Source organism: Poecilia formosa, unplaced genomic scaffold (assembly GCF_000485575.1).
Source record: "Poecilia formosa unplaced genomic scaffold, Poecilia_formosa-5.1.2 Scaffold70, whole genome shotgun sequence".
Classification (NCBI taxonomy): Eukaryota; Metazoa; Chordata; class Actinopteri; order Cyprinodontiformes; family Poeciliidae; genus Poecilia; species Poecilia formosa.
Window position 1 is genome coordinate 828232 of NW_006800009.1, and position 26833 is coordinate 855064.

Sequence of the window (26833 nt, forward strand, 5' to 3'; positions counted from 1 at the left end):
ATGTAATGAGCTAGCAATTAGAGCCGGCTCAGTTGCGAGCGGCACACTTTTAGCGGGAAGCTATGATCTCCGTGTGTGGTCCAGACGGATCAAGCGATGCATAACAGTTCATTCATAAACAGATACCTCCGTCAACATGTACCCATTCATTAACATTGTTTTATAAACAAAGCAACAGAAACACACTGCCTGTGGTTCTTCTGGAAAAAAAAAAAAAAGAATCAAATGCACTTTTTATTTGTTCAATACACATAGCATAACAATGATAAGACGTAATTTAATTAAACAAATTCGTTAACCACGGGATTATAACAGCACTGCTTTAATGGCGAAGCGAAAACAGAGCATTTTTCCTCGACGACCACCCACACAGAGAGAGGGTGGCAGCTCGGAGAGGGAGCTGGAGCTTTGGGTGGGAGGCGGCGGAGTGGAGAGGAGGAGGACGCCATTGCAGCCACAGCTGGCCGCCCGAGATTAATCTCATACCATCCCAAACGCTTTCCACATTCACTGGCTTTGCTTTTTTCCCTCTGGCTTGTCCCGCTTTTGTCGGGTCTCGAGGAAATACAAAAACAAGATGGACGTTTCGTCTTCGCTGATAGTCGAAATGTGGAGACTCAGCGCCGAACAAAAGCAGGTAAAAGAGCCGAGTTCAGGGGGGGACAATGGGGAAAGTTTTAGCCAAACTTAGCTAACTAACGGTAGCTGTACCGCTACGGAGTCAGGAGGTGGACGTTATCATCAGCTCAGAAAGATAAAAAAAAAAATACAAATAAAAAATCACAAACGCTGGGCTTTGGGGTTCACTTTTACTACTACTATTACGAAAAGTTGTATTTGTACACATACACAGAAATTAAGATCGGTCTCTGGTGTAAAATTGTGTCAACATATTCACATTTAAAGCCTCAATTTTCGCTCGAGTTACATGTTGCGTTGTAACAGTTTAACAATCTGTGATTATCAAGTGAAAGACACAATAAAACACATCTAAAGTTTTGTGTATCTTTTAAGAGAAAAGCAAAATCAATCCACCATCTTCAGTGGGTAAGCTGGACAAAATCTAGTTTGATGCTTTCATGGTGTTTCGTTATAAATTAACCAAAATCTTAAAGAACATGGTCTGTAAAGAAACACGGTCAAGTGTAAAAGTATTCTTTAAGATTCCCTAAACTTATTTGTAATGCATTGTTTAATAATTATAACTACAGTTGTAGCTCTTTCTTTGGGGGCTTATAAATGGGTTTTAATTTTAAAATGAGATCATCTTCTCATCTTTGAAGTAGTATTTGTAGTAAAAAAAATGAATAAATTAGACGTTAATTTACATGGTTCTTGTGCAATCTGGAAAAGTTAAGGATTTGATTAAATCATTTTCTCGGTCTGGATATGCATGGAAATATTTAGATGCTTTAGTTAGTTATTATTTGCACCATTGTCTAAAAGCAGCATCCGTCCATTTGTTTAGCTATCCACCCATTTATTTTCCATCCTTCCATCAATTCATGTCTAGTCATCCATGCAATCCTTTATCTAAACATTTATTTTTCATCCCACCATCCACCCATCTTGAAACTTAAATAACTGCTGTAAAATTTTCTAAATACACAAATTTATACCTTTGAGTGTTTTTAATGTTCTTTGGTGTTTTGCTCAAATATACCACAGTGTGAAACATCTCCTCAGATTGTATTGCTTACATGAACCACATGCTGTGAGTGACTCACTACCTTCAAACTTGTTGCCTATTTTGAGTTTTGCAAGTACAAATTTACAAGGCAGCACGGTTTATAATGATTATATCATCGACGCACTATCAGTGTGTGCAATATTCATGTCACAAAAGGACAAGTTGGAGTGCAGCAATTGTTGGCTAATATATTCCAAGTGGTATGAAGTTGCATTTCACATGCTGATGTATTATTTAGCCAGTTGGACAGAGTCTAAGGGCAGCAGATGCTCACACCGGACACAAACTACGTTGCCCAAAATGCAGAATAGCGCAGAATGCACGAACCATGGTCGAGAAAGAGAGGAAAGAAAGACATGCGTATGTGTCGAAGCTGATCATTGCAATATTTACCAATACTATCAACCTTAATCTAACAGCATTTTTGCTTTTGCCCTTTCAGTTTAGACGTCCATGTTTCTCTAGAACCCTAAAAAGTAAAGTAAAACTTTGCTAACTTCAACCAATCTAATGCTTAAATTGGTGGATTTTACCAGTTCATACGCACTGTTAAAATATGTGTTGTCATGTGTCAACCACTTGACAACACATACCAAATCATAAGTGCTTAAATAGAAGTCATCTGGACTTAGGAAACTTTATTAGTTTTTATAGATTCTCTATGCAGGGTCAGTCATGTCAGTACGGTTCAGAAGGCTTTGCTTTCAACTCTTTGTCTTCTGTTTCAAGCAGAAATATTCTCAAATAATACTTTTCTGGTATGTTTTCCTACTCAATATTTGTGTAATTCTGAGTTCTTTCTCTTCAGACTCCCACAGTTGCCTCGCCTGTCCGGTGGTCCAGTCTCTCACCATGAACGCCAGTAGGAACTGCACCTCAGTGGGGAACGGCGATGGTCTGGCGGTCCTGGAGTCGGTGTCCATCGTGACCATCACGCTCCTGGCCTGCCTGGGGAACCTGCTGATCGTGGCCACCCTGTACCGCCGACCGTACCTGCTCACGCCCAGCAACAAGTTCGTGTTCAGCCTGACCCTGTCCAACCTGCTGCTGTCCGTGCTGGTGCTGCCGTTTGTGGCCGTGAGCTCGGCGAAGCGAGAGTGGGTCTTCGGGGTGGTGTGGTGCAACTTCACCGCGCTGCTCTACCTGCTCATCAGCTCGGCCAGCATGCTGACCCTCGGAGCGATCGCCATCGACAGGTCGGTACCGGATCAGCCTGGAGTTGCAGTTAGATGAACTCTGCATGCATCGATATCCAGAGATATTGATACATCTGTTACTGTTTTTTTTTTTGTTGTTGCTTTTTTTCTTCATTTTGCCTGAAACAATTCTAACATATTTCTAATTTCTTATTAAAGTGTTACAGATGGTATTTGTGTGCATTATATTGTCCTAAATCCTAAAACTGAAAAATCTAATTTGTTCATACATTTTTAACATTTTGATGGCTTTATTTATTTATTTTTTTTGACATCACAAACACAAATTTGAATGTGTTTTAATGAGATATTCTAACATGAAATGTAGCATAATTGTTAAGTGGNCCGTTGCCCGATGGTGATGTCGTCATGGCCATGTTGGACCCAGACACCGCTACATGTGCTCAGATGTGGGTCCGCTCCTCTTCCTTTAACCGGGAAGACGATTGGAGTCATCGGTCCAACGGGGAGCGCAGGCTGGCGTTTCTGAAATGTTATTGTTGTGTAATTTTACACCACTAGAGGGCGGTGTGGTTGCGGTGACAGGAGCGTCTCAATAGAGTTTTACCCATCAAAATGACATACTGAATACACGTGTCTTGCTGCTAAATTTCTTCATGTAACTTCTGTGTACTGTTGTTACGAAAAGCCATTCTTTCTTTGCTATTGACGCTTTTTTTTAACCGTCATTCTGCCAATTTATGACCTTTCAATGGTTTCACCAACCCTAAACTGAGCACTGGTTTTCTAGCTGCAGCTGGGACACGACGACGATCGCCCTTCGGTGATCAGTTCCCAGCTAAACTAAAAGCAGCCCCAATAAGCAGCTGTAGTTTAAATCTCTCTTAAGCTCCACCCACTCGCAGAACCGCAAAGTCCCCCCCCCCGGCTATTAAAACGTGCGGACCCCATAACTCACTGATCCAAAAAGTCGCTGATCCTTGCGCTCTTTTTAATTTCCTTTAAACTGGGATGCCTTTAAATCGTTTCTCTGTCAACAGTTGCCTTTTAAAATGTTTGAAATCTTTTTATTACAACCCGCGAAGAGGATTTAGGTAAGCAACTCCAGCTTATTTAGAGGTGATTTGCACTAAAAACCATCTCTTGTCATAATTGCGTGGTTGTGTAAGTCTAAATCATACATTTTTGCTGCCTTTCCAGAGGTGGAGCAGCTTCCTTGAGCTCAGTGAGCTTGAAAGGTCGCAGCTGTCTCACACTTAAAGATTTCAGCTCCGATGAAATCAAGAAGTTGCTGTGGGTATCAGCGGACCTCAAGCATCAGATAAAGCATGGAAAGCAGGTATTTAAACTAAAGGGAGCATTTTTTTTTTATTTATTTATTGGTAAACAAGTTCATATTTGCTTGACAGAGTTTGAAAGAAGCCAAATGCTATTTCTATTTCAGTATCTGCCTCTTCTGCAAGGAAAGGCGATTGCAATGATATTTGAGAAGAGGAGCACCAGAACAAGAATGTCCACAGAAACAGGTGCTCAGTTTGTATGTCAGCATCTACGTGGGGATTTAACAGAGAACTGTGTTGCTTTTATTGCCTTTTAGGACAGAAAATAGCGTAACAGCATGTGCTCTGGTGGTGTTCTCTGCTCTGATACTCTTACTGTCTGTCATTGTTAACAGAAACAAAAGATCTGCTGAAAGGCAAATTTTCAGGGCAAGCCTGTGACAAAACACAGAGCTTCATCCACTGGGTGCAAAACGTTGCTTCATTTTTGTCACATTACAACCACAAATTTCAAGTTACCCTGTTGTGGTTTTACAGTTTAGATCAACACAAAGCATACACGTTATTATTCCTTTAAAATAAAAATCTTAAAGTGTCTAGCACATTTTACTCTGACGCCTGCAAATAAAATCCAACTGACAGTATTCAGAAGTCACCTACTCACTAAACAGAGTCCACCTGTCAGTAATTTTATCTCAGCGCGGGGGGAAAAAAACTGAGGTTGGAGAACCTTATTGATCAAGTGGCATCGTGAAGACAGAAGAACACAACGTACAGTTCAGAAAAAAAAAACACACAAATAAAAGTGTGGAGTTTAAATCAGCTTTTGGTTGTTAAAAGACTTCCTACATACAAAAAGACTTTGTGTGGAGGAAAACAAACGCAACTGTGCATCAACCTGGTAAAAGATACAGACTCTCCTTCCATCAGGACACAACACTAAACACACAGTCAGAGCTACAAATGAACCGTTTAGATCAAAGCATATTCATGTGTTAGAACGGCCCAGTCAAAGCCCGCAGCTTGTTCCAACTGAACATTTGTGGTAAGGCTTGAAAACTGATGTTCATAGATGCTCTCCGCCCAATAAGACAGAACATGAGACATTTATTTGTGGTGGAAACACTAGAAGACTTGCAGTTGTTCTTATATCCAGATTCAAATTTGAAAACTGTGCTTCATTTTCTTCTGTTGGTCTATCACACACACACACACACACACAAAAAAAAAAATCACAGTAAAACTTATTGACATTTGTGGGTGTAATGTGATAAAATATGAAAAAGCTTAGGGGTTATAAATATTCTTGTGAGATCTATTTTCCATTTAATGTGTAGTATGTATGTTCAGAGTGTTATTTTTATGAAATAATTTCCCAGTGTCTGAGGCGATTCTGAATAGAAAAGTTTATTCATATTTCAGGTTTTGCTTTGTTGGGTGGACACCCCTGCTTCCTAACCTCACAGGACATCCACTTAGGAGTAAATGAAAGCTGCACCGATACGGCAAGGTAACGCGCGCGCACACACACACACACACACACACACACACACACACACACACACACACACACACACACACATCTATATTATGTAAACTTGTGGTGCTGCTGTTTTTCCTGAAAGCGGTGTCTCCTATCTTTCTGCACAGGGTTCTCTCTGGACTTTGCGATATCGTTTTGGCGCGGGTTTACAGTCACTCCACGCTGGAGGAGCTGGATCGAGAGGCTTCCATCCCCATCATTAATGGACTCTCTGAACTTTATCACCCCATCCAGATTCTGGCAGACTTCCTCACCTTACAGGTGCCATTTCCCCCCAGCATTCTGCAACTTTTATACATGATAAACTTTCTTAATTTCCGCTGTTGTCTTCTAGGAGCATTATGGGTCTCTTAGTGGACTTACAGTGAGCTGGATTGGAGATGGAAACAATGTCCTCCACTCCTTCATGATGACTGCTGCCAAACTGGGGGTTCATCTAAAGGTTGCCACACCAAAGGTCCGCCTCTTCTTCTCAGACCATCATGGGTTCTGATGGGTTTTCCTGTCTCACTGAATACCCCGTCCTCCACAGGGTTACGAACCAGACAAGGGAGTAACTGAAGAGGCGCAGAGGCTGTCCAAACAAGTGAGGACCTAGACTACTTACAGTCATTTATCGGTTAACAATATTCACCGCCAGTTTTTTCTAATCGCAGCATGGGACCCAACTTGTTCTGACCTCGGATCCGATGGAGGCTGCCCATGGCAGCAATGTGTTGGTCACCGACACCTGGGTCAGCATGGGCCAGGAAGAGGAGAAGAAAAGGAGGCTAAAAGATTTCCATGGCTACCAGATTACAATGCAGGCAAGCAAGAAGAGGCTTGTTTTCTACAAATATCAGCTAAATTACTCTGTAGAGCCTTCTCATTCATATCCCTTGAGGCTTTTCCTATATTTTCTCATGTTACTGCCACCAAATGTTGATGTATTTTATTGGGATTTTACATGACCTGCAATATTTCTTTGCAAAATATCTCAAAGCTCAGACTAATGGAGAGCGTTTTTGAATATCAATTTTCAAGTCTTTCCACAGCCTGTAACAGGTTCCTGTCCAGGACTGTATTTAGGTCTATTCAGCTTCCTCCAGAAGAAAACCACCCACACAGCATGATACTACCACCACCATGCTTCACTGTAGAACCAAGGTGTTCAGGGTGCAGTGTTAATTTTCAAAAGTTAGTTTGAAGCTCCTCAATAATTTTCTCGATGACTTGTCTGAGTTTCTGAATGCACAGCATACTTTGTATTTTGTCCTTTTCTCTTTCCAATTTTGTGACAATTTGCGAAGGTCTGTCACATTGAATCCCACTAAAGCGAGTTGACATGTTTGGTTGTAGTGTGAGAAAATGTGAGAATCCCAAACTTCAGCAAGTCTGAAACCATTTCTGGACACAAAACCCCAAAGCCTATTAATTAGTTGTGTCACTCCAGCAACTTTAGCAAATATTTATTTTAATTTTTTTTTGTGGTGGGGACGGACTGGATGAACACAGACCGGAAATGTGGCCAAACCAAATTGGACCTTCCTGCACTGCCTTCCCCGGAAGATGGAGGAGGTGGATGACCAAGTGTTTTACTCATCCCGCTCCCTCGTCTTTCCTGAGGCTGAGAATAGGAAATGGACCATCATGGTAAGATAGCAGGTAGATACTTCATATTTACTCCTCGTCATTCTTTCTGGTTACTAATATCAGCCGTTTTACCTTTTCCAGGGTTTGATGGTTTCTCTTTTGACCGACTACACTCCACAGATCTTTATGCCAAAGTTTTAAATTTAACGTGGAATTTATTTTGGACCTACTGATGAAACAACATGTGTTAGCAGAATTTGTGTTTACTTTTATAATTGTTAAACTTACCAACAAGGAAACAGTTTCTGAGTTATTGAAATTTACTTACATTCATCTGAACTTGATGGAAGGTGCCAGCAATGAATAAAAGGATTGTGTGCGTTGTGATTGATTCATGTTGTAGTAAGGTCACAACTTTATCCAAAAGCGTTTTTGAGAGATAACTTTGTTAGATTAACTTGAGTTCAGCTCAGACGTGGGTCTGACTCTGTGAAAAAGCGACACCAAGTGGTCAAAGTTAGTAACGCGTCCCGGTGTCTGATTGGAAGACGGTAGATGACGCGTTTTGCTTGAGATGGGAATTACGGCCCTTTTCCTGGATCCTAATAATATAGCTTGTCTCTGTACATAACACTTTGGTTTCATATAACTATGCAAAGTTTGGGTATAAAATAATTTTCCTTTATAAGACTGCACAGCTTGGGGGTAAACAGAGAGACACCCAAGACAGATTACTATACATGCACATATTAATATCTAACGGCAATCTAAAACCAAATTAACCAGACATTCATGATTTTAGATAAACACTGAAATAAAGTGTAAGTTGTAGAAGTTTACAGTGAAATGTTGTTAAATTTGTGTTTATTTACAGAATGTTTTATAAAAGGTAAAAATACAAACACAGTTTTGGAGGACTTGTTTCCATGTGGACAAGGCTTTACTGTACTGTACCTTACTGTCAATTTAAACTTGCCTGCATTAAAGAAACACATGGTTAAAATAACACAAACTGTCTCCCACCTATAGAAACCGCCATTACAATAGTGAATCTGTCTCTCCTTTTCTCCAACTTCAGTTTTTTTCTCTATCTTATATCTGTATCATACAGATATAGAATATTTGCACTATTTTTCATACAGACTGTGTGCTGTGAGCATGTGAAAACAAAATCAAATTTGTTGGTTATGCACATAAACTGATTCTGATAAATGACAGCCCTCGTTTATGTAATGAGCTAGCAATTAGAGCCGGCTCAGTTGCGAGCGGCACACTTTTAGCGGGAAGCTATGATCTCCGTGTGTGGTCCAGACGGATCAAGCGATGCATAACAGTTCATTCATAAACAGATACCTCCGTCAACATGTACCCATTCATTAACATTGTTTTATAAACAAAGCAACAGAAACACACTGCCTGTGGTTCTTCTGGAAAAAAAAAAAAAAGAATCAAATGCACTTTTTATTTGTTCAATACACATAGCATAACAATGATAAGACGTAATTTAATTAAACAAATTCGTTAACCACGGGATTATAACAGCACTGCTTTAATGGCGAAGCGAAAACAGAGCATTTTTCCTCGACGACCACCCACACAGAGAGAGGGTGGCAGCTCGGAGAGGGAGCTGGAGCTTTGGGTGGGAGGCGGCGGAGTGGAGAGGAGGAGGACGCCATTGCAGCCACAGCTGGCCGCCCGAGATTAATCTCATACCATCCCAAACGCTTTCCACATTCACTGGCTTTGCTTTTTTCCCTCTGGCTTGTCCCGCTTTTGTCGGGTCTCGAGGAAATACAAAAACAAGATGGACGTTTCGTCTTCGCTGATAGTCGAAATGTGGAGACTCAGCGCCGAACAAAAGCAGGTAAAAGAGCCGAGTTCAGGGGGGGACAATGGGGAAAGTTTTAGCCAAACTTAGCTAACTAACGGTAGCTGTACCGCTACGGAGTCAGGAGGTGGACGTTATCATCAGCTCAGAAAGATAAAAAAAAAAATACAAATAAAAAATCACAAACGCTGGGCTTTGGGGTTCACTTTTACTACTACTATTACGAAAAGTTGTATTTGTACACATACACAGAAATTAAGATCGGTCTCTGGTGTAAAATTGTGTCAACATATTCACATTTAAAGCCTCAATTTTCGCTCGAGTTACATGTTGCGTTGTAACAGTTTAACAATCTGTGATTATCAAGTGAAAGACACAATAAAACACATCTAAAGTTTTGTGTATCTTTTAAGAGAAAAGCAAAATCAATCCACCATCTTCAGTGGGTAAGCTGGACAAAATCTAGTTTGATGCTTTCATGGTGTTTCGTTATAAATTAACCAAAATCTTAAAGAACATGGTCTGTAAAGAAACACGGTCAAGTGTAAAAGTATTCTTTAAGATTCCCTAAACTTATTTGTAATGCATTGTTTAATAATTATAACTATAGTTGTAGCTCTTTCTTTGGGGGCTTATAAATGGGTTTTAATTTTAAAGTGAGATCATCTTCTCATCTTTGAAGTAGTACTTGTTGTAAAAAAAAAAAAAAAAATTTTAGAGATGTAAACCTCCTGAGGAAAAAAAAAAAAAAAATTAGACGTTCGTTTACATGGTTCTTGTGCTATCTGGAAAAGTTAAGGATTTGATTAAATCATTTTCTCGGTCTGGATATGCATGGAAATATGTAGATGCTTTAGTTATTATTCGCGCCATTGTCTAAAAGCAGCATCCGTCCATTTGTTTAGCTATCCACCCATTTATTTTCCATCCTTCCATCAATTCATGTCTAGTCATCCATGCAATCCTTTATCTAAACATTTATTTTTCATCCCACCATCCACCCATCTTGAAACTTAAATAACTGCTGTAAAATTTTCTAAATACACAAATTTATACCTTTGAGTGTTTTTAATGTTCTTTGGTGTTTTGCTCAAATATACCACAGTGTGAAACATCTCCTCAGATTGTATTGCTTACATGAACCACATGCTGTGAGTGACTCACTACCTTCAAACTTGTTGCCTATTTTGAGTTTTGCAAGTACAAATTTACAAGGCAGCACGGTTTATAATGATTATATCATCGACGCACTATCAGTGTGTGCAATATTCATGTCACAAAAGGACAAGTTGGAGTGCAGCAATTGTTGGCTAATATATTCCAAGTGGTATGAAGTTGCATTTCACATGCTGATGTATTATTTAGCCAGTTGGACAGAGTCTAAGGGCAGCAGATGCTCACACCGGACACAAACTACGTTGCCCAAAATGCAGAATAGCGCAGAATGCACGAACCATGGTCGAGAAAGAGAGGAAAGAAAGACATGCGTATGTGTCGAAGCTGATCATTGCAATATTTACCAATACTATCAACCTTAATCTAACAGCATTTTTGCTTTTGCCCTTTCAGTTTAGACGTCCATGTTTCTCTAGAACCCTAAAAAGTAAAGTAAAACTTTGCTAACTTCAACCAATCTAATGCTTAAATTGGTGGATTTTACCAGTTCATACGCACTGTTAAAATATGTGTTGTCATGTGTCAACCACTTGACAACACATACCAAATCATAAGTGCTTAAATAGAAGTCATCTGGACTTAGGAAACTTTATTAGTTTTTATAGATTCTCTATGCAGGGTCAGTCATGTCAGTACGGTTCAGAAGGCTTTGCTTTCAACTCTTTGTCTTCTGTTTCAAGCAGAAATATTCTCAAATAATACTTTTCTGGTATGTTTTCCTACTCAATATTTGTGTAATTCTGAGTTCTTTCTCTTCAGACTCCCACAGTTGCCTCGCCTGTCCGGTGGTCCAGTCTCTCACCATGAACGCCAGTAGGAACTGCACCTCAGTGGGGAACGGCGATGGTCTGGCGGTCCTGGAGTCGGTGTCCATCGTGACCATCACGCTCCTGGCCTGCCTGGGGAACCTGCTGATCGTGGCCACCCTGTACCGCCGACCGTACCTGCTCACGCCCAGCAACAAGTTCGTGTTCAGCCTGACCCTGTCCAACCTGCTGCTGTCCGTGCTGGTGCTGCCGTTTGTGGCCGTGAGCTCGGCGAAGCGAGAGTGGGTCTTCGGGGTGGTGTGGTGCAACTTCACCGCGCTGCTCTACCTGCTCATCAGCTCGGCCAGCATGCTGACCCTCGGAGCGATCGCCATCGACAGGTCGGTACCGGATCAGCCTGGAGTTGCAGTTAGATGAACTCTGCATGCATCGATATCCAGAGATATTGATACATCTGTTACTGTTTTTTTTTTTGTTGTTGCTTTTTTTCTTCATTTTGCCTGAAACAATTCTAACATATTTCTAATTTCTTATTAAAGTGTTACAGATGGTATTTGTGTGCATTATATTGTCCTAAATCCTAAAACTGAAAAATCTAATTTGTTCATACATTTTTAACATTTTGATGGCTTTATTTATTTATTTATTTTTTTGACATCACAAACACAAATTTGAATGTGTTTTAATGAGATATTCTAACATGAAATGTAGCATAATTGTTAAGTGGAAAGTAAATCTTGAATAGTTTTTAAAAGTATTTACTGAAAATATGTGGCTTGTGTTTCCAATCAGCCCTCTTTAGTGTGATACCCCTAAATAAAATCCAGTGGAACCAATCGCTTCAACATGCCACCAGATTTCTAAATTGAGTCGACAGAGACGTGGTGGCAGCATCATGCTGTGGATGTGCTTTTTTTTTTATAGTTGAAAATGTGCTGATCAGAGTTGATGGGAAGACTAATTGAGCTAAATTCAAGAGAAATGCTGGAAAAAAAAAAACCTTTTAAAACCTTTAATGAGGCAGGACAGCCACACTAAACACACAACTTTAACTACAGTGAAATAGATTGGATCAAAATCAAAGTCAGGTGTTAGTAAGTTTCAGTGCAGACCTTAATAAGCTCCTTTCTGTGGCACTGAGACGCAACGAATAAACTGAGTCATTTTACAATGAAATGACATTTTCCAGGATTTTTGATTTTTCACTGTAATAAACATTTGAAATTCTTTGCGAAACTCTGGGAAGCAATCAACAGCCATTTATTTTACTTAAAAGTCTCTAAAGAGAATAAAGAGGCTGCTCATTAGGACTTATTATTTACATGAACTGTACTTTAGTTGAGCCAAATTTAGCACTTAAAGCTACTTGAGATAACTCGTGTATTATTTCCTCGGAGCTCACAAAGCTGTGACTGTAAATTTTCTCAGCAGCTCTCGGTCCACGGTGTTCTCACTGCTTTCCTAATTATCCTCCGCACCTTTGGGGATTTCTGGTTACACAGCAGCTTGTTTGTTCTCCTGCCAAGCTCCCGTCTGTCTGCCGTTTTCATCTTTTACCAAAACGCATTACAGCACCGTTAGTGGGTTCGTGCAGCTTTCAGGCTCCTGTGTCGCCCTCTTCCATCTCAGCAGTCTCTGAGGTTTACGGATCTACAGTCCCCCGCCCCCCCGAGAACCACGTTCAGCTGCTGTTTGACAGATTTCTCCATCATGTTCCCATTTCATCCTGCCAGGTACTACGCCGTGCTCTACCCGATGATCTACCCCATGAAGATCACAGGGAACAGGGCGGTGGTCGTCATCGTCTACGTGTGGCTACACTCGCTGGTGGGCTGCCTGCCCCCGTTGTTCGGCTGGTCCTCCTTCGAGTTTGACTGTTTGAAGCGGACGTGCGTCGCGGCCTGGTCCAGAGAGCCGAGTTACGCCGCCTTCTGGGTCACCTGGTGCATCCTCCCGCCCTTCTTCATCATGTTGGCCTGCTACGGAGTCATTTTCCGCGTAGCTCGCATGAAAGCCAGAAAAATCCACTGCGGGACGGTCGTTGTAGCCCAAGACGACTCAGCTGGAACTCAAAGAAACGGACGCAAGAACTCAAGCACTTCGACTTCCTCCAGCGGGAGCAGACGGAGCCTCGTGTACGCAGGGAGTCAGTGCAAGGCCTTCGTCACCATCCTGGTGGTGATCGGCACCTTTCTCATAACGTGGGGGCCGTACGTTGGGGTGGTGTGTACAGAGGCCCTGTGGGGTCAGGGCAGCGTCTCCCAGGAGCTGGAGACTCTGGTGGCGTGGCTCTCTTTCTGCAGCGCCGTGTGCCACCCGCTCATTTACGGCCTGTGGAACAAAACGGTGAGGAAGGAGCTGCTGGGGATGTGCTTCGGCGATCGTTACTACAGAGAGTCGTTTGCCACAAGGCAGCGGACGTCCCGACTCTTCAGCATCTCTAACAGGATCACAGGTGGGACAGCAGCAGGGACTATAGTCTTTAAGGCCATATATTCTCATGAGTTGGACGTTTCTGATTATCAGTCCACTCATGATGTGTTGAAAATGTAAATAAAAAAAAAAAAGTTAGAAAACAATAAGAGTGAAATAAGTGCAGCAAAGTCATAGCTGCTGGTTTTTCTGTTTACTTTTATTTTATAGCATAAAAACAAAAGTTGACCAAACTGCTTCAAATTTTAGTCGCATATAAGATAAAATAAAATAAAATTGAATAAAAATAACTGTAGAATGTACAATTTAAGTAATCAAATCCATTTCTGCTCTCATCCTCTGCTCGACTCAAAAGCCAGAGAAGGTGCATAAGTGTTCAGCAGATAGTAAATGATTCCAGTCTAAGCTGTGTAAATACGTATCGTTTTAGAGCAGCCACAGCAAATCCACCTTAAACCACTTTCAGTCTGAAAGCAGCCGAGATGGCAGATGTAGCTCACTAATGCCGGCTGATGCAAATACGACGCAAACCAAGGATTTGCTGCCATCTTGTGGTTGTCTAATTATTTTATGCCTGGTGGTCAAAGGTGCATGGATGGCTTACGGAGTTACATTTTAGAAGTAATGTGAAAATGGAGAAGAACACAATGGTGATAAAGTGAGGAAAAAAGAAAAATAAATTGTTTTTCCCGGTATTAATCTGTTTATACAACTTTACAGAACTATCCAGTATTGCAGTAAATTCCTCATAGTATAGTGGATCTAAGAAACCAAAAGCTTTGACTAAAACCAGCTCACCCATCCTGTTTTCATCGAGGCTCAACTTTGTCCAGTCTTGGTTTCAATCACACAGCCCAAAATCAGTGTCAGTGAATCTCTGCGGTTCGGTGCAGCTGAAGGCAGGAAGAACTGAAAGTCATCTGCAAAATAATGAAAAGAAGGGTTGATTCTTATCTTTTAAAAAAACTGGTGAACTGAGTATTGAGTCCTGGGAACCCCAATACTGGCACCAACATATGTCACACCAGAATATCGTATCGAAGACCGCTGAGCATCAACCTGCTTTTGTAAACTGTCTGTGATCACTTGACTAATGTGAGAAAAAATTGTTTCTTTGTGAGTGTGTGTTTTGTGAATGTGTTTGTTGTTTTTTTTTTCAGACTTGGGTATGTCCCCGCACCTGACTGCAATGCTGGCCGGAGGAGGACACCTGTTGGCCCAAGGAAGCAGCACAGGAGACACCGGCTTCAGCTTCACTCAGGACTCAGGTCGGCTATACACACACACACACACACACACCCCCACACACACACACACACACACACACACGCACGCACGCACAAGAAACACTCTGGCTTTTATCCTACAGGTGTTCTTTATGTTCACATCAATCTCTCTTATCCATGTTGTGGTGCACACAGTCATGTTGTAACTCCAAACTGTTTCTAGTGAGTCAGGAGCATAAAACTATACTCACACCATAATCTCTCCATACAAACTTTACTGCACACTTGACACGATGCAGTCACGTAATTCTCCAGGCGAATACCTAAACCCAGAGAGGAATGGCGCGTCACTCCAGAGATCACGTCTCCTCTGCTCTAGAGTCCACATAGAGTCCACACTGGGATTCGTATAATAATTTCTTTCGCAGATGATTATAGAATCAGTCTAGATGCCTAATGTTGGATTTTAGACACCAATAGCCATGGAAGCAGTCGGATCACCTGGATCCAGTCACTTGGATGAATGAATCAATACTTTTAAGCAATATACAGTTCATGTAAAAACTTTTTGTTTTTGACAAGAAACAGAAAAGGTTCTGTTGTACTATAATTTTATTCAGTCTTTCAGTATGGTAGTTTTTGTTATGAAAAACAAAACAAAACAAAACAAAAAAAAACCTACTGTTCTACTTCATATTTAACAAAGATAAAGATATAATTGACCTAAACCAAGAAATAGGTCTGTCACTATGTCAAATCTTTCTGGATGAGAAATTGTCCCAGAAGTTATTGCGATAAACAATAGCAATGTCGTTTTGAGACCAATTTAATGGAATATAATTGGTCTATTACTTATTGCGACAGGCTGACCAAAACAAAATGTATGCTAAGCCTCTTTGTTACATTATTGTTAAATAAATTAGTTCCCTCTACCTCATATTCCAATTTCTTATTTGAAATCCTTCAAATTGTCAAACTTTTTTTTTATTTCTTTATTTATCCGTCTAGCTTGGAGTAAACCCAATTTCCACCATAACAGTAAGATAATTGTGGCTTCAGGTCAGTCTTGGTTCCTCATAACATTCCTGTTGGACAGCTCATGTTTCAGCTGAAGGGCTGACATTCAGGATGAGTAGGATCACGCGCTTCTTGTTTTGTTGTTTTTCCGGCCGGGAGATAAAAAGGATCACAGGGAGCCGCCCTCTTTGCTTTACCTGCAGGCACCGATGTGATGCTGCTGGAGAACCCCTCCACAGACAGCTCCTCCTTCCCCTCACAAAACGGGAATCCATCCGGGAAGAGGCGGAGCTCAGTCACCTTTGAAGACCAGGTGGAGCATTCCAAAGGTATCCCATCATTAAGTTTCCTGCGAACAGGAAGCTTAACAAAAACAAAGGCAACTTTTCGTTGGAAACAAATGGAAAAAACATGGCTATACACCGAGCATGAATGCTGTTGTTTTTTGGGGGGGGTTTTTAATGTTTTTCTGAATTACTTGTTATTTTCCTCAGCTGAAAACTCGTCTTCAGCCCAAGTCCACGCGGAGGTTCACAAATCTCTCGACTCGTTCGCTTCCTGCTTGGCGAAGGCCATCGAGAGCGACGCCAAGCTCGCGCTGTTCGAGCAGAGTCTATCGCCGCAGGGGGGAGGGCTCTTTGTGACGAGGGGGGCGCCAAAGCCCAGACACCCGGACGGTCAGAGACTGAGGCTGGAGAGTATCGACGAAGGCATCGTCAAGGACGACAGGGAGGAGGAGGAGGAGGAGAAGAAGCTCATCTGATCGCTGCAGGTTTGGCCTTCGACTGCACACTAAGACACCCTGTGGTACGGCTGATGAAGTCTGGACTGGCAGACAGGAAGAGGCACTTTTTCACTCAAAGGAACGCCGTCAGTGTCCGGGCGAATTCTTCTGTCATGTTTGTACTCTTAATAGGAATTTTATACTACTGTAACCTTACATGGTAATGTTGTTTTGCTACACATTTTTGTTATTATATATTTTTAGTATCTTAATGTGCTGTGGTCAGTTTGAGTTAAAATAAAAAAATAAAAAATAAATTATTGGGAAGAAAAAAAAAACCCAACTAGTAAATCTTTCACCTCAGATTCTCTCTGCTACCGTTTCTCTCATGCAGATGTTTACGGTCCACTTAGGTTCTGTTGCAGCAAAGCTTCTCGACCCAGTTTTAGATTTTTTGTGAATTAGCAGCAAAAAGGTGACCTGATCAGCACTGACCGGATAGGCTATTATTTTTATGATGCTTCTATGCCTTGGGAATATAAACGTATTTATTTTTTTCAGGTTTGATCAGTATCAAAAAAAAAAAAAAAGTAATGCATTGATTCAAAATACTTTATCCATGCGTATTTTTTCTAAAGACCAAAATGAAATCCTCATTCTGACTTCAGGATAAAATAATCATGAATAAATTTCATTTTTATGTGAACTTGGCTACTTAAAAAAAACAACAACTTTTCAGTCAGGCTTAAATCACATGCATGAATGCACCAATCAGGCATAAGCTCTTTATTATCAGTGCAGTCCTGACTTCTATAGATTGGACTTGTTTGTCCAGCTTAACCTGATTACACTGAGATCTGGGGACATGGAGTCTAAGTAAACCTTAAAGTGATTCCCCAAACTATTCCTGACTCATTTTACCGTTTTGTGTCGGGGCGCATTATTCAGGGAATATTCCTCCACCCTTATTGATCTGCAGCTTCTTATGCAACCCATCTGTTAAACTGAGCAACACAGGGCAACTCTGACCCCCGTGTGCAGCAGTGAACTCTGGTAAACCACGGTTTCTTCGCCGGGCCTCTTTTGAGTGTCACTTGGGAATGATATGACCCAGTTTTGTAGGCATCACAATTCAGTTCTCATCAGACTATCAAAGGCTGAGTGTTTCCCGTTTTTCTGCTCTTAACACACCAGGAAAAAGTCACTTGTTGCCTTAGTTACCCCACCATCTCTTCTTTACTTTATTCAGTTTCACTCTGAATTTCAACATAGTCTCACCAGTTCAGGTTTATAAAAACCAGAACGGGTCGTAGAAATGTGCAGATTTATCTTAAATGTTCAAAATCAAATGATTTTTGAAAAGCCTGAAACTTTAAACATAAGAAATATGTAGAAATTGTCTTGATTTCAATACAAATCCTTTAAATATATTTGCTTCATCTTGTTCATTTTTATGTTCTGGTCTTTAATGCAGTTTGATGTCAGGCCAAACTAAGGCCGTAAAAGTTCCAGTTACATTATATTGTTTTTTTTTAAATTTATTTGTAGACAAATAATCAAAATTGAAAATAGTCAGTTTTATACAAAATGTTCTTTGTTTAGTTCAGTTTCAGGGTTTTTTTTTTTTTAGTCCATTCAGACTCAGATTCAGCATGAATCCTTTACATTAGAGAAGAAAACTGATGCAGTTCAGCAGCAGAGCAGACACAGAGGTACTAAAAGATGGTCTCTAGTCAGTCCCTAAACTGACTGCTGTAGAAAGTATTTCAGAAATAAATTATGTTGAACTGATGGTTCACAGCCAGCTTACAGAAATGTTTTCAGAGGTACATGCAGCTCATCCATTTCTACACTCTTATTTATGAAACTCGTATTATAATATTATTCCCTCAAAGACATACCTGGAATATATTTATGAAATTCAGTTTTACTTTGCATGTTCTCTTCTTATTTTTGCAACTGGTACAGCTTCATTTCTTATTGTAACTATGGATACAGATATTTGTATTAAAATTATATACCATCAAACATGTCTGCTTTGAGTGGAACTCAGTATTTCCATTTGTGAAGGTTGTGTGTCTCTGCCAATTCAGTTTAATTCAAAGTCAAAAATACTTTCTTTATTGGCCTTAACGGGATATTAAATGTTGCTGTACCTCGTACAATCAAAGATTCGTCAAAGATCTCCGGTAACAGTCTGTATTACAGCGAATCTGGAGGAGCCTCTGACTGAAGACGCCGGTTTCCTATGACAGTTTCATGAAGGGGATGCTCAGGCTTGTTCATGGTTTTCTTGATTTTATGTAAACTCATGAAGACCCAAGAAAAATGAAAAGAAGTATCAGTAATTTAGTTTACCTCCGAGTAATGTCAAGTAAACTCTACATGTTTATATTTTGGACAGTAGGACGAACGTCAAGATTCAATCTTTGGACTGTTTATGATGCTGCAACAACAGAGGAAGTTATTTAAAGTGTTTCTTGTACATCTTTACCAGGGATGTCAACAATAATGCAGGCCTCTATCTAATTAAGCTAAATGTTTAAACGAAGTTTGATGCTGATTTTGCACCAAAACAACAACAACAACAACAAAAAAAAACTCAAATCACATCTTACAGTTGGGAATACATCTGACTGATGTTACAGCTCTGTTTATTGTGCATTTGGCCATATTAGCTCTATGGGTCACAATAACTTAACGCTCCGTCTCTAGCAAAAAACTTTTTGTAGAGTTTATCAGAGTAAAACTCTTCTCAAACAGTTTTTTTTTTTTAACCCAAGTCAAGTAAGAAAGCAAACATGTTTAATGCATGAAAAATAAATAAAAAGGGCAGCTAAGTGAGAAATACTTCAGCTTTCGATATTTTCCCAGAGACAGAGCCTGCGTTCAGACAAACAGCTGCTAAAACAAACAAAAACAGCTGTAAGCAGCAACTCAGCGGCTGCCCTGTCACCGACCGCCGCTTCTCGTCGCTGATCACAGTTCTTTCCGTCCAAACTCTACAAAACAACAGATTTAAAGCCTTTGTATTTTAATTAAAGTCTGTATTCACATGCTTTAAGTGCTGCAGCAGCACGTCAACATTTCATTGCTACAAATTCAAAAAAATGTCAAACATTAACACTGATCCAACTCTCACCTTCGCCAAACAAATAATATTGCACTTTAACATCCTTTCACACCAGCCGCTGCTATTAGCACTCTAGACACACACTTTTATATACCCATACTGGCGTCCTTTTTGCAGTCACACAGGTGTAGTTTATCCTCATACAGAAATATCAGTAAGAAAGTTCTTTAAAAAAGAAAGAAAAACAAAACAACACAAGGGCCTAGAAATAACACTAATATCCAAAAGGAAGTATTCTACTAGTACAAATCTCGGGGGTTCTTTGCAAGTGCTATACAGCAACAACAAAAGGTGTTTGTTTGTTTTTTTGTTTGTGTTTTTTTTTTTGTTGTTGTTTTTTTTTCCCCATGAAAATAAAATGCCAACTTGGCTACTGCTCTTCCTCGTTTTCCTGACCGGATCCTTCAGACCGATCGCCCTCCAGGCGATCTACAGGAAGAAGAAGAAAAGAAAAATTTGACCCAGGAGAACAAGCGACGCTCCGCGGGTCGTCTGCGATGAGCTTTTACCTGATCTGATGTGATTGAGGGACGCCAACATTCGGAGCATGAAGGAGGCCGGGACAGTGATTGTGTTTCTCGTTTCCTCCAGCATCAGCTCGTTGCGGGTTATGACCTTTTAATGAGGAGATAAAAGTGGTTTTAAATAGACGAGTTTTATTTTCTGAAACTAGTGGCAGGAACATTTAACTTTTTAATAATATTGAATTTTTTTTAGATTTAAGTCTGTAAAGAGAGCTTTCTGGAAGTTCTTGTTATTATTATTATGTTTCGTCTTCTGAAATGAACACGACAGTGTTTAGCTCCAGGAGAGAAGTGTGAACTTTTCAAATGAAAATTGGATGTTAATACAAATAACAGGTTATGCGTTTCAATCTGTCAGGAATTTATTTTTTTGGTTTCCACACTGCTTCACCTTTGGTGTCGTGTAAAGTTGTTTTAGGGCTGGACAACAAATCAATTTGATCAGTTTTACCAATGATCTCCTTGGGTTTCCAAAAGGTCAAAGTGATGTCAGCACGCCCAGGGCGGCCATCTTGTTTGACGAGCATTTTTCTTTGAATTACGGTAAACTCAACTACAAAAAAGGTCAAGAGTTTTTTCTTATGAAAATAGAGTCACAATATTACAAGGATAGAGTCGTAGAAGTATGAGAATAGAGTTAGAATAATACTAAAATAAAGTCTTAATGTTACCAGAACAGGGTCGTAATGTTAGGGGAATGTCATAGTAATTTTATGAAAACAAAGAAAACCAAAATATTTTTTATCCAAGCTAATTTTTAGACATTCTTGTGGTGAAATTGCATCTTTAATCTGCTAATATTATGACTGCATTCTTGTAACTAAAAAAAAAAAAAACAAATAAAACCGTCACAGAATAAATTCACAGAAGAATTGACTGAAATAAAACCATTGTCTGAAAATATTTCCTGTCATTTATCATTTCTTTTTTTTTTTTTTTTTAGAAAACAGATCAACAAAAGATGACTCGGCGATATTATTTTTAAGCGAAATCGCCCAGCTCTAAGTCGTCGTATATAATTTATTATACCTCCTCAGCAAGGACTCTGTTAAAAGATGCAGACTGCTCCAGTGGTGACCAAATCTTGATGTCATAGTCTATCCCCGAAGAAGCCAAAACTGGAAGAAAAAAAAAAATAAAAAAACAAAGCATAAAAATACTAAATTACACGGCTGCATTCCTTTCGCCTCGTTCTGCGAGCCGACCACCACCCTGACTGGACTCACTGGGGTCGTACGGGTGCGGCTGCAGGCAGTTGACCACGTGGTTGTCGGCTTCCAGCAGCATGAGGTGTTCTGCGGTGTGTCTGTCCCAGATGAAAATGTGTCCGCAGTCCGAGCCGCTCATCACGAAGTTGTTGCCCCAGAAACACGACTCCTTTATCTGGACACGAGGGCGAGAAGCACCTCAAACGTCACACAGACGACTCTGCTAGAGGAAACCTAAACATTGCAGGTGCCTGTAATGTTTAGGTCCTTCTGCTGTGAGACGGATTAGCTTTCGAAAACGGATAAATAAGCTTGATTTTCAACATGCGTTGATTGTTTGCGTCGAGATGAAACAAACAGCTTTACCTAACTTTTCTGTTCACCAGGTGTGTTGATCGGTTCGACCGGGCCGATGCTTACCATTGTTCTGGAGTTGCGATGGCCCTTGTAAACCATTTTCACTGACGGTCTCCTGATATTCTGAGTTTCGCTCTCCTCCATCTCTCTTCTCTCCTTTCTCCTGCGAAACAGCTCCTGGATGCGAGCTGCTGCAGAGCGTCTGGCAAGGAAAAGGAAAGAAACCCACAAAATTTAAATAACTCAAAAAAAACATTCGCAAATTCATGATTTGATTTACTCTAGATTTTTACATTTCAACCACTACAGTGCTTAATGGGATCTTTTTGTTTTGTTTTTTGTTTTTTTTAGTAAAAATCACCTGCATGAAGCATCAAAACATGTAATTCTTTCGAAGTCGCCATGCATACAGACATGATAAATGCAGCCGTGGTGTTTTTTTTATTCACGTCGTTTGTGATCGCATGCAAACACTCCATACTCAGCTCTTTGTATTAATAGCTCGAGTCAAACCAAGTCAAAACAAACAAAACAAAAGAAAAAAGGTTAAACACTTTGTGGTGTTTGTGGCTTTAGGTGCTGTGCAGCAGATCACGCAGCTCCAGTGTTAGCTTGTTTTTTAGGTTTCCAGAGCGAGCGTGTTACCTGATCATCCTATCTCCTACTGCAGATCCTCTGGAATTAAATCTACATTCGTTTGAAAACAGTGAGTGTGAAAGCACAAAACTCAAATCAGAAAATCTACCCTTAAAAAGTGGAAAGATGATTTTATTTATTTGTTGAATCGGGTGGAGCCTCCTTTATGTACCTCTGCCCCTGCCCTCTGAATCTGGCAGGCGGGATGAGAATGGGATCGTCGTCGCTGTCGTCGGAGTCCTGGTTGCTAGGCGCCGGCTGGCTCCGACCCTCCACGCCCTCCTCCCCGGCAGGCTCCGCCCTCCTGCAGTCGCCTGACGGGTCTTCGGAGCCCTCTGGTTGACTCCTCTCCTGCGGCGGAGACCCCGCACGTTCCCACTCGGCGGGACCCCGAGTCGTGGAGACGCCGAGGGAGCCGGCGCCGGAGGCGTCACGCGGAGACTCTGATGTGGCTGCTGCCAAACCGTGCTGCCCAGAGGACTCGCAGGGAGCTGAGGAGCACAGGAAGTCACACATGGTCCAATTTGTTCTGCAGCAAAATGTGGAATAAATTTGAGGATGTGGATCCAGCTAAAAGTATTCAGACCCGTCGAGCTTTTTAAGGCGTCGCGTCACGACCTTCGGTGTATTTTAATGGTTTCTGATGCGAGAAACCAACAAACTGCATAATTGTGAAGCAACCAGGAAAACAACCAGTGGTTTTTAGAGTGATGTTTTTTTTTTCTCTAGCAATTTCCTTCTTTTTTTATTTCTTTTTTTTTTTTAAAGTGGCATTCATTTGGCTCTCAGCTTCCTGATTAAATACAACTCTGTGTTTGTTTCGCATAAAATGCCAGGGGAGGCACCGAGGTTTACGGTTGTGACAAACGGTGACAATGCTCGAGTGGCATCAGGACTTTTGCAAGGCACTGAACACTGTGCAGCTACATCCATGATGCTGAAGTTATGTGAATCACCCTGTTCCGATGCCGAACTCTCCGCTGGCAGAGTCTCTTGGCTCTTTGGAGCCACGGCTTCGGACGTTTTGGAGACGCCGCTGCCCATCGAGCTGGACGTGCTGCTGCTCCTGTGGAGAGAAAGTTAAACAATGACCAACTTAAGACGACAACTTGTTTTACCATGAAGAAACCGACGAAAAGTGGTGAAGGATGGAGTTTTGAGACCGAAAGACGCATCTTAACCCAACTCCTATGTCCAGAAACAAGTCCAAACTCATTTAAGTAGGAATAAAGTCAAAGTGATCTACAGAATCAAGGATGCGACATCTTTGAGGTTAAAAGAAAAAAAAAAGCTGGAATCATCTGGCTTGTTCAAACCCAGAATCAGTTCATTACTGCAAACAGAACAGGTCTAAGAGTCGCATCTTCCAGACGCCTTATGCATCTCTGAAGGTTTCACTGATTTTAGCAACAATCTGTCAAAATAATCAACAATATGTTCCTGCGAAACATTCTGGATTAAAACTACTGTGGCTGAATGTTGGGTAAAAAAAAAAACTGCTCCATTATTTATTCACCTACATATTTGGATTTCTTTATGGTTGATAAAGGAAGAAGAAAGCTCTCTATGCTCAACGTCAAAACGGAGACAGACAAGGCAGAAATATTTACAATCATTTAACAAATCCAAAATCTTAGCTTTAGGTCAGGAAAAAAAAAGCCAAAGTGTCGGTGGAGATACTAGCAGATCATGAAGAAGCCTTTCAACACTTCCTAATGAGAAACCACAGGTCAGTGCTGCGCTGTTTTTGGCAAATTGATAAATTAAACTGAGCACATGTTTCTGTAAAAACACAATCCCTTCTTTCAATCAGTTACTTTGTTTGTTTTTTTTCATTTAAAACACCGTCAGGGCATTAATGCTAATCTGATTTTAAACACGAACTAAAGCTCTTTCGGCACATCGATTCCGTTCGTTACTTATTTTAATCTGATCTTGTATCCGAGTCATTTATCACGTTAGTAAAGTGCCCAGCGATTGCCGATGTCGTTTGACGCGACTTAAAAGTCTGGACAGAAACCGTTCCTCTGCTCGTCTCTCACCACTCGTCGGTGAAGTCCAGCTTGATGGTGCTGGTGGTGGTTCCCTCTGAGCTGTAGTGCAGGCTGAGGACCGGCTCTGCTGCGCTGGGTCGGGTGCTGGACGGGGTGGGAGTCGGGGTGGGAGTGGGGGTGCTGCTGGTTGTTGCGGTAACCGATTCCTCGGGATTCAAACCCGCAGCCTCTGGTGCTCCTGACGGGAGAAACAAAAAGGAAAGCAACAGCGGGTTGAAGCTCTCACGCTTGCAGAATGAGCAGTAGAGCGCTGGAAATGTGTAGAGAAAAACTATTCTGAAAGGTTTTGAGAGCATAACCCAGAGAAAACGAAACAGAAAGGTTCATCAACTATTGGAGAAGAAGGTTTAAACGGATGAATTTAAGAAGAATAAAGTCTGAAAAACAATCTTACAGCTTACAATGTATGTGCAAAGGTGAAGATTTATTACTAGATTATCTCTTAGTTATTCAAAAATGTGTTAGCTCAGACTGAGTTTGTGCAAAAAGAAACTGGAAACTAACTTTATTTATTTATTTAACATTTCTAAACTGTAGAACTCATCAAAACACATTGTTATTGTCAGCCTATATAAGTGGCAATTCATTAACAGTCAGAGGGCGGCGGCAATAAAAGCAGCCAAACAAGTAAAAGTCATATTCAGATGTATATTACAGTCATATAAGACATTTAACAGTCACTGTGCTGGTTATTACCAGAAATGATCATTTCTCATGAACTCTGAGCTTAACATCTATTTTTATTTACGGTTGGGGTTTCTGGTGACACCTAGTGGCCAACAGAAGTACAGACGAGCCAGTTAAATACATTAATTATGTGTTGGAGGGTCAAATCAAGACAGAAAGTGTAAAGCAGGGGTCCCCAAACTTTTTCCTGTGAGAGCCACATAACTTTTCCCTTCTCTGGTGGGGGGCCGGAGTCAGTTTGTAACTGAAAAAGTGTGACGATTGCAGGAGTGTCTAAATGTAAAAAAAATATTGTTTTCCAGAAAGCACAATTAAATAACCCTCTCTGGGTTCTTCACAGAAAAAAATCCAGGAAATAACACTATTTATGAAATAAATACCATATTTTCCGGACTATAAGCCGCAAATATCTCTGCCGCTCCAGGTTTTCCACAGCGATGCAGCAGCAGCAGAGGGGGGCGGACACTCAAAATTTGAGTCATAACAGGTCAATTGAATATCACATTTATTAAGGTTGAAAAAGAAAAAGTTGCCAAGTTTAGATTTAACTAAACTGATTACGGTAGTTTTCGAACGGTAACTGTAACAGTAAAAGTGCTGATCCTTTGTGTCTGCTACTAGCATGTGCTAAATGAAAATAAGCGCTTTCTTCTTCTTCTTCTTCTTCTGCTTGTTGTTCTTCTTCTTCTTCTCCTCCTTTTTCTTCTTCCTTGGATTTCAACAGCAGCTTGAATCCATTATTTCCATTCTTGTTGCACTACTGCCATCTATTGGATCCTAATATCTATACCTCAAATTCTCATAATGATCCCAGTATTATTTAAAAAAAAAAAAAAACGAAAAATTTTATTTTTCCCCTCAAATTTCTTAAACTGAACAACAACATTCTCAAATTTCAATTCCCTATTAAAACCTAATTCCATTTTAATGGGCACTTTCTTCTTTTATTTCCAATTTTGACGTCCAATGATTCACTTCCTACCAGCAACCCTTCCGACCCCACTTAGGGACAAGGGTGTAAAGAAAATGGATGGATGGATGGATGGATGGATGGATGGATGGATGGATGGATGGATGGATGGATGGATGGATGGATGGATTCACTTCCTGCTAAAGAGCCCCCTGGTGGTTGAAGAGAAATCGACATATAAGCCACACTGGGCTATAGGCTGCATGGTTCAAAGCTGAGGAAAAAACTAGCGGCTTATAGTCCAGAAAATACGGTATATGAAAAAAAATCTAAAGTGCTCTCTGGTGGTGTTCAGGGGGCCGGACCAAATGTGGAGGTGGGCCGGATCCGGCCTGCGGGCCGTAGTTTGGGGACCACTGGTGTAAAGTAAGGCTGTCAGTTATGCTGAATCAGCAGCAAATATTAGTCTACTACACCTACTAATACATTTGTTTTTATAATAGGTCTGCATCCTTAAATAAAAAAATAATAAAGGAAATACATGTCCATTGTTTAGGTCGTGATAAGACATAAGGCTGGAGCCCAACTATTAACCCTGACAAACTAATTTGGCAAGATACATTTTGAAATGCATCTCTTGCATCTTCTACAGGTTCAAGGAAAAAATCTGCAGTCTGCTACAAAATCCACACATCTAATTCTAGTAATTAAATTCATCTTCTCCTTTTCTGCATGCTACAAGTCATCATGTAGGTGTTGGACAAGAGGATGAATAGAGAAAGAGCTGCAACGAGACAAACAGGACAGAGGCGGTCGGAGACGGAGGGAGAGAGGGAGGGAGAGAGAGAGGACAGAGGAAGGATGGAGAGACGCACCCTGCTGTTCATCCAGAGTCATGGATCCCAGCTGTT

General features: G+C 40.7%; 4 protein-coding genes across 6 annotated transcripts in view; 3 read left to right on the forward strand and 1 right to left on the reverse strand.

Annotated features, from left to right (window-relative positions):
* Positions 1 to 322: 322 nt before the first annotated feature.
* On the forward strand, positions 323 to 3059 carry LOC103140312 (G-protein coupled receptor 161-like). The gene is made up of 2 exons (XM_007555399.2): positions 323 to 637; positions 2499 to 3059. The coding sequence occupies exon 2, from the start codon at positions 2543 to 2545 to the stop codon at positions 2921 to 2923; it is 381 nt and encodes a 126-aa protein (XP_007555461.1). The 5' UTR covers positions 323 to 637; positions 2499 to 2542; the 3' UTR covers positions 2924 to 3059.
* Positions 3060 to 3826: 767 nt separating this feature from the next.
* LOC103140313 (ornithine carbamoyltransferase, mitochondrial-like) lies at positions 3827 to 7637 on the forward strand. The gene is made up of 10 exons (XM_007555400.2): positions 3827 to 3941; positions 4048 to 4186; positions 4292 to 4373; positions 5550 to 5637; positions 5778 to 5931; positions 6005 to 6127; positions 6203 to 6256; positions 6327 to 6476; positions 7165 to 7302; positions 7384 to 7637. The coding sequence occupies exons 1-10, from the start codon at positions 3859 to 3861 to the stop codon at positions 7441 to 7443; spliced, it is 1071 nt and encodes a 356-aa protein (XP_007555462.1). The 5' UTR covers positions 3827 to 3858; the 3' UTR covers positions 7444 to 7637.
* Positions 6008 to 19335, forward strand: LOC103140314 (G-protein coupled receptor 161). 2 transcript variants are annotated; one of them, XM_007555401.2, is made up of 7 exons: positions 6008 to 6015; positions 8889 to 9106; positions 11006 to 11393; positions 12747 to 13468; positions 14607 to 14714; positions 15893 to 16018; positions 16184 to 19335. In XM_007555401.2, the coding sequence occupies exons 3-7, from the start codon at positions 11050 to 11052 to the stop codon at positions 16450 to 16452; spliced, it is 1569 nt and encodes a 522-aa protein (XP_007555463.1). In that variant the 5' UTR covers positions 6008 to 6015; positions 8889 to 9106; positions 11006 to 11049; the 3' UTR covers positions 16453 to 19335. The 2 variants fall into 2 exon arrangements, with proteins under 2 accessions (XP_007555463.1, XP_007555464.1); XM_007555402.2 differs by having other exon boundaries at positions 11016 to 11393.
* Positions 19336 to 19891: 556 nt separating this feature from the next.
* The window catches only part of dcaf6 (ddb1 and cul4 associated factor 6), a 26084-nt gene continuing 19142 nt past the window's right edge, over positions 19892 to 26833 (reverse strand). Inside the window, exons 11-19 of one of the 2 annotated variants that reach the window (XM_007555404.2) lie at positions 24314 to 24503; positions 23228 to 23337; positions 22444 to 22762; positions 22281 to 22322; positions 21699 to 21837; positions 21297 to 21453; positions 21100 to 21188; positions 20056 to 20161; positions 19892 to 19975 (exon numbers count right to left, since the gene is read on the reverse strand). In XM_007555404.2, the coding sequence (XP_007555466.1) occupies positions 19917 to 19975; positions 20056 to 20161; positions 21100 to 21188; positions 21297 to 21453; positions 21699 to 21837; positions 22281 to 22322; positions 22444 to 22762; positions 23228 to 23337; positions 24314 to 24503 (1211 nt within the window). In that variant the 3' untranslated portion in view covers positions 19892 to 19916. The remainder of the gene's footprint in view (positions 19976 to 20055; positions 20162 to 21099; positions 21189 to 21296; positions 21454 to 21698; positions 21838 to 22280; positions 22323 to 22443; positions 22763 to 23227; positions 23338 to 24313; positions 24504 to 26833) is intronic. The other variant, XM_007555405.2, reaches the window with a different exon arrangement.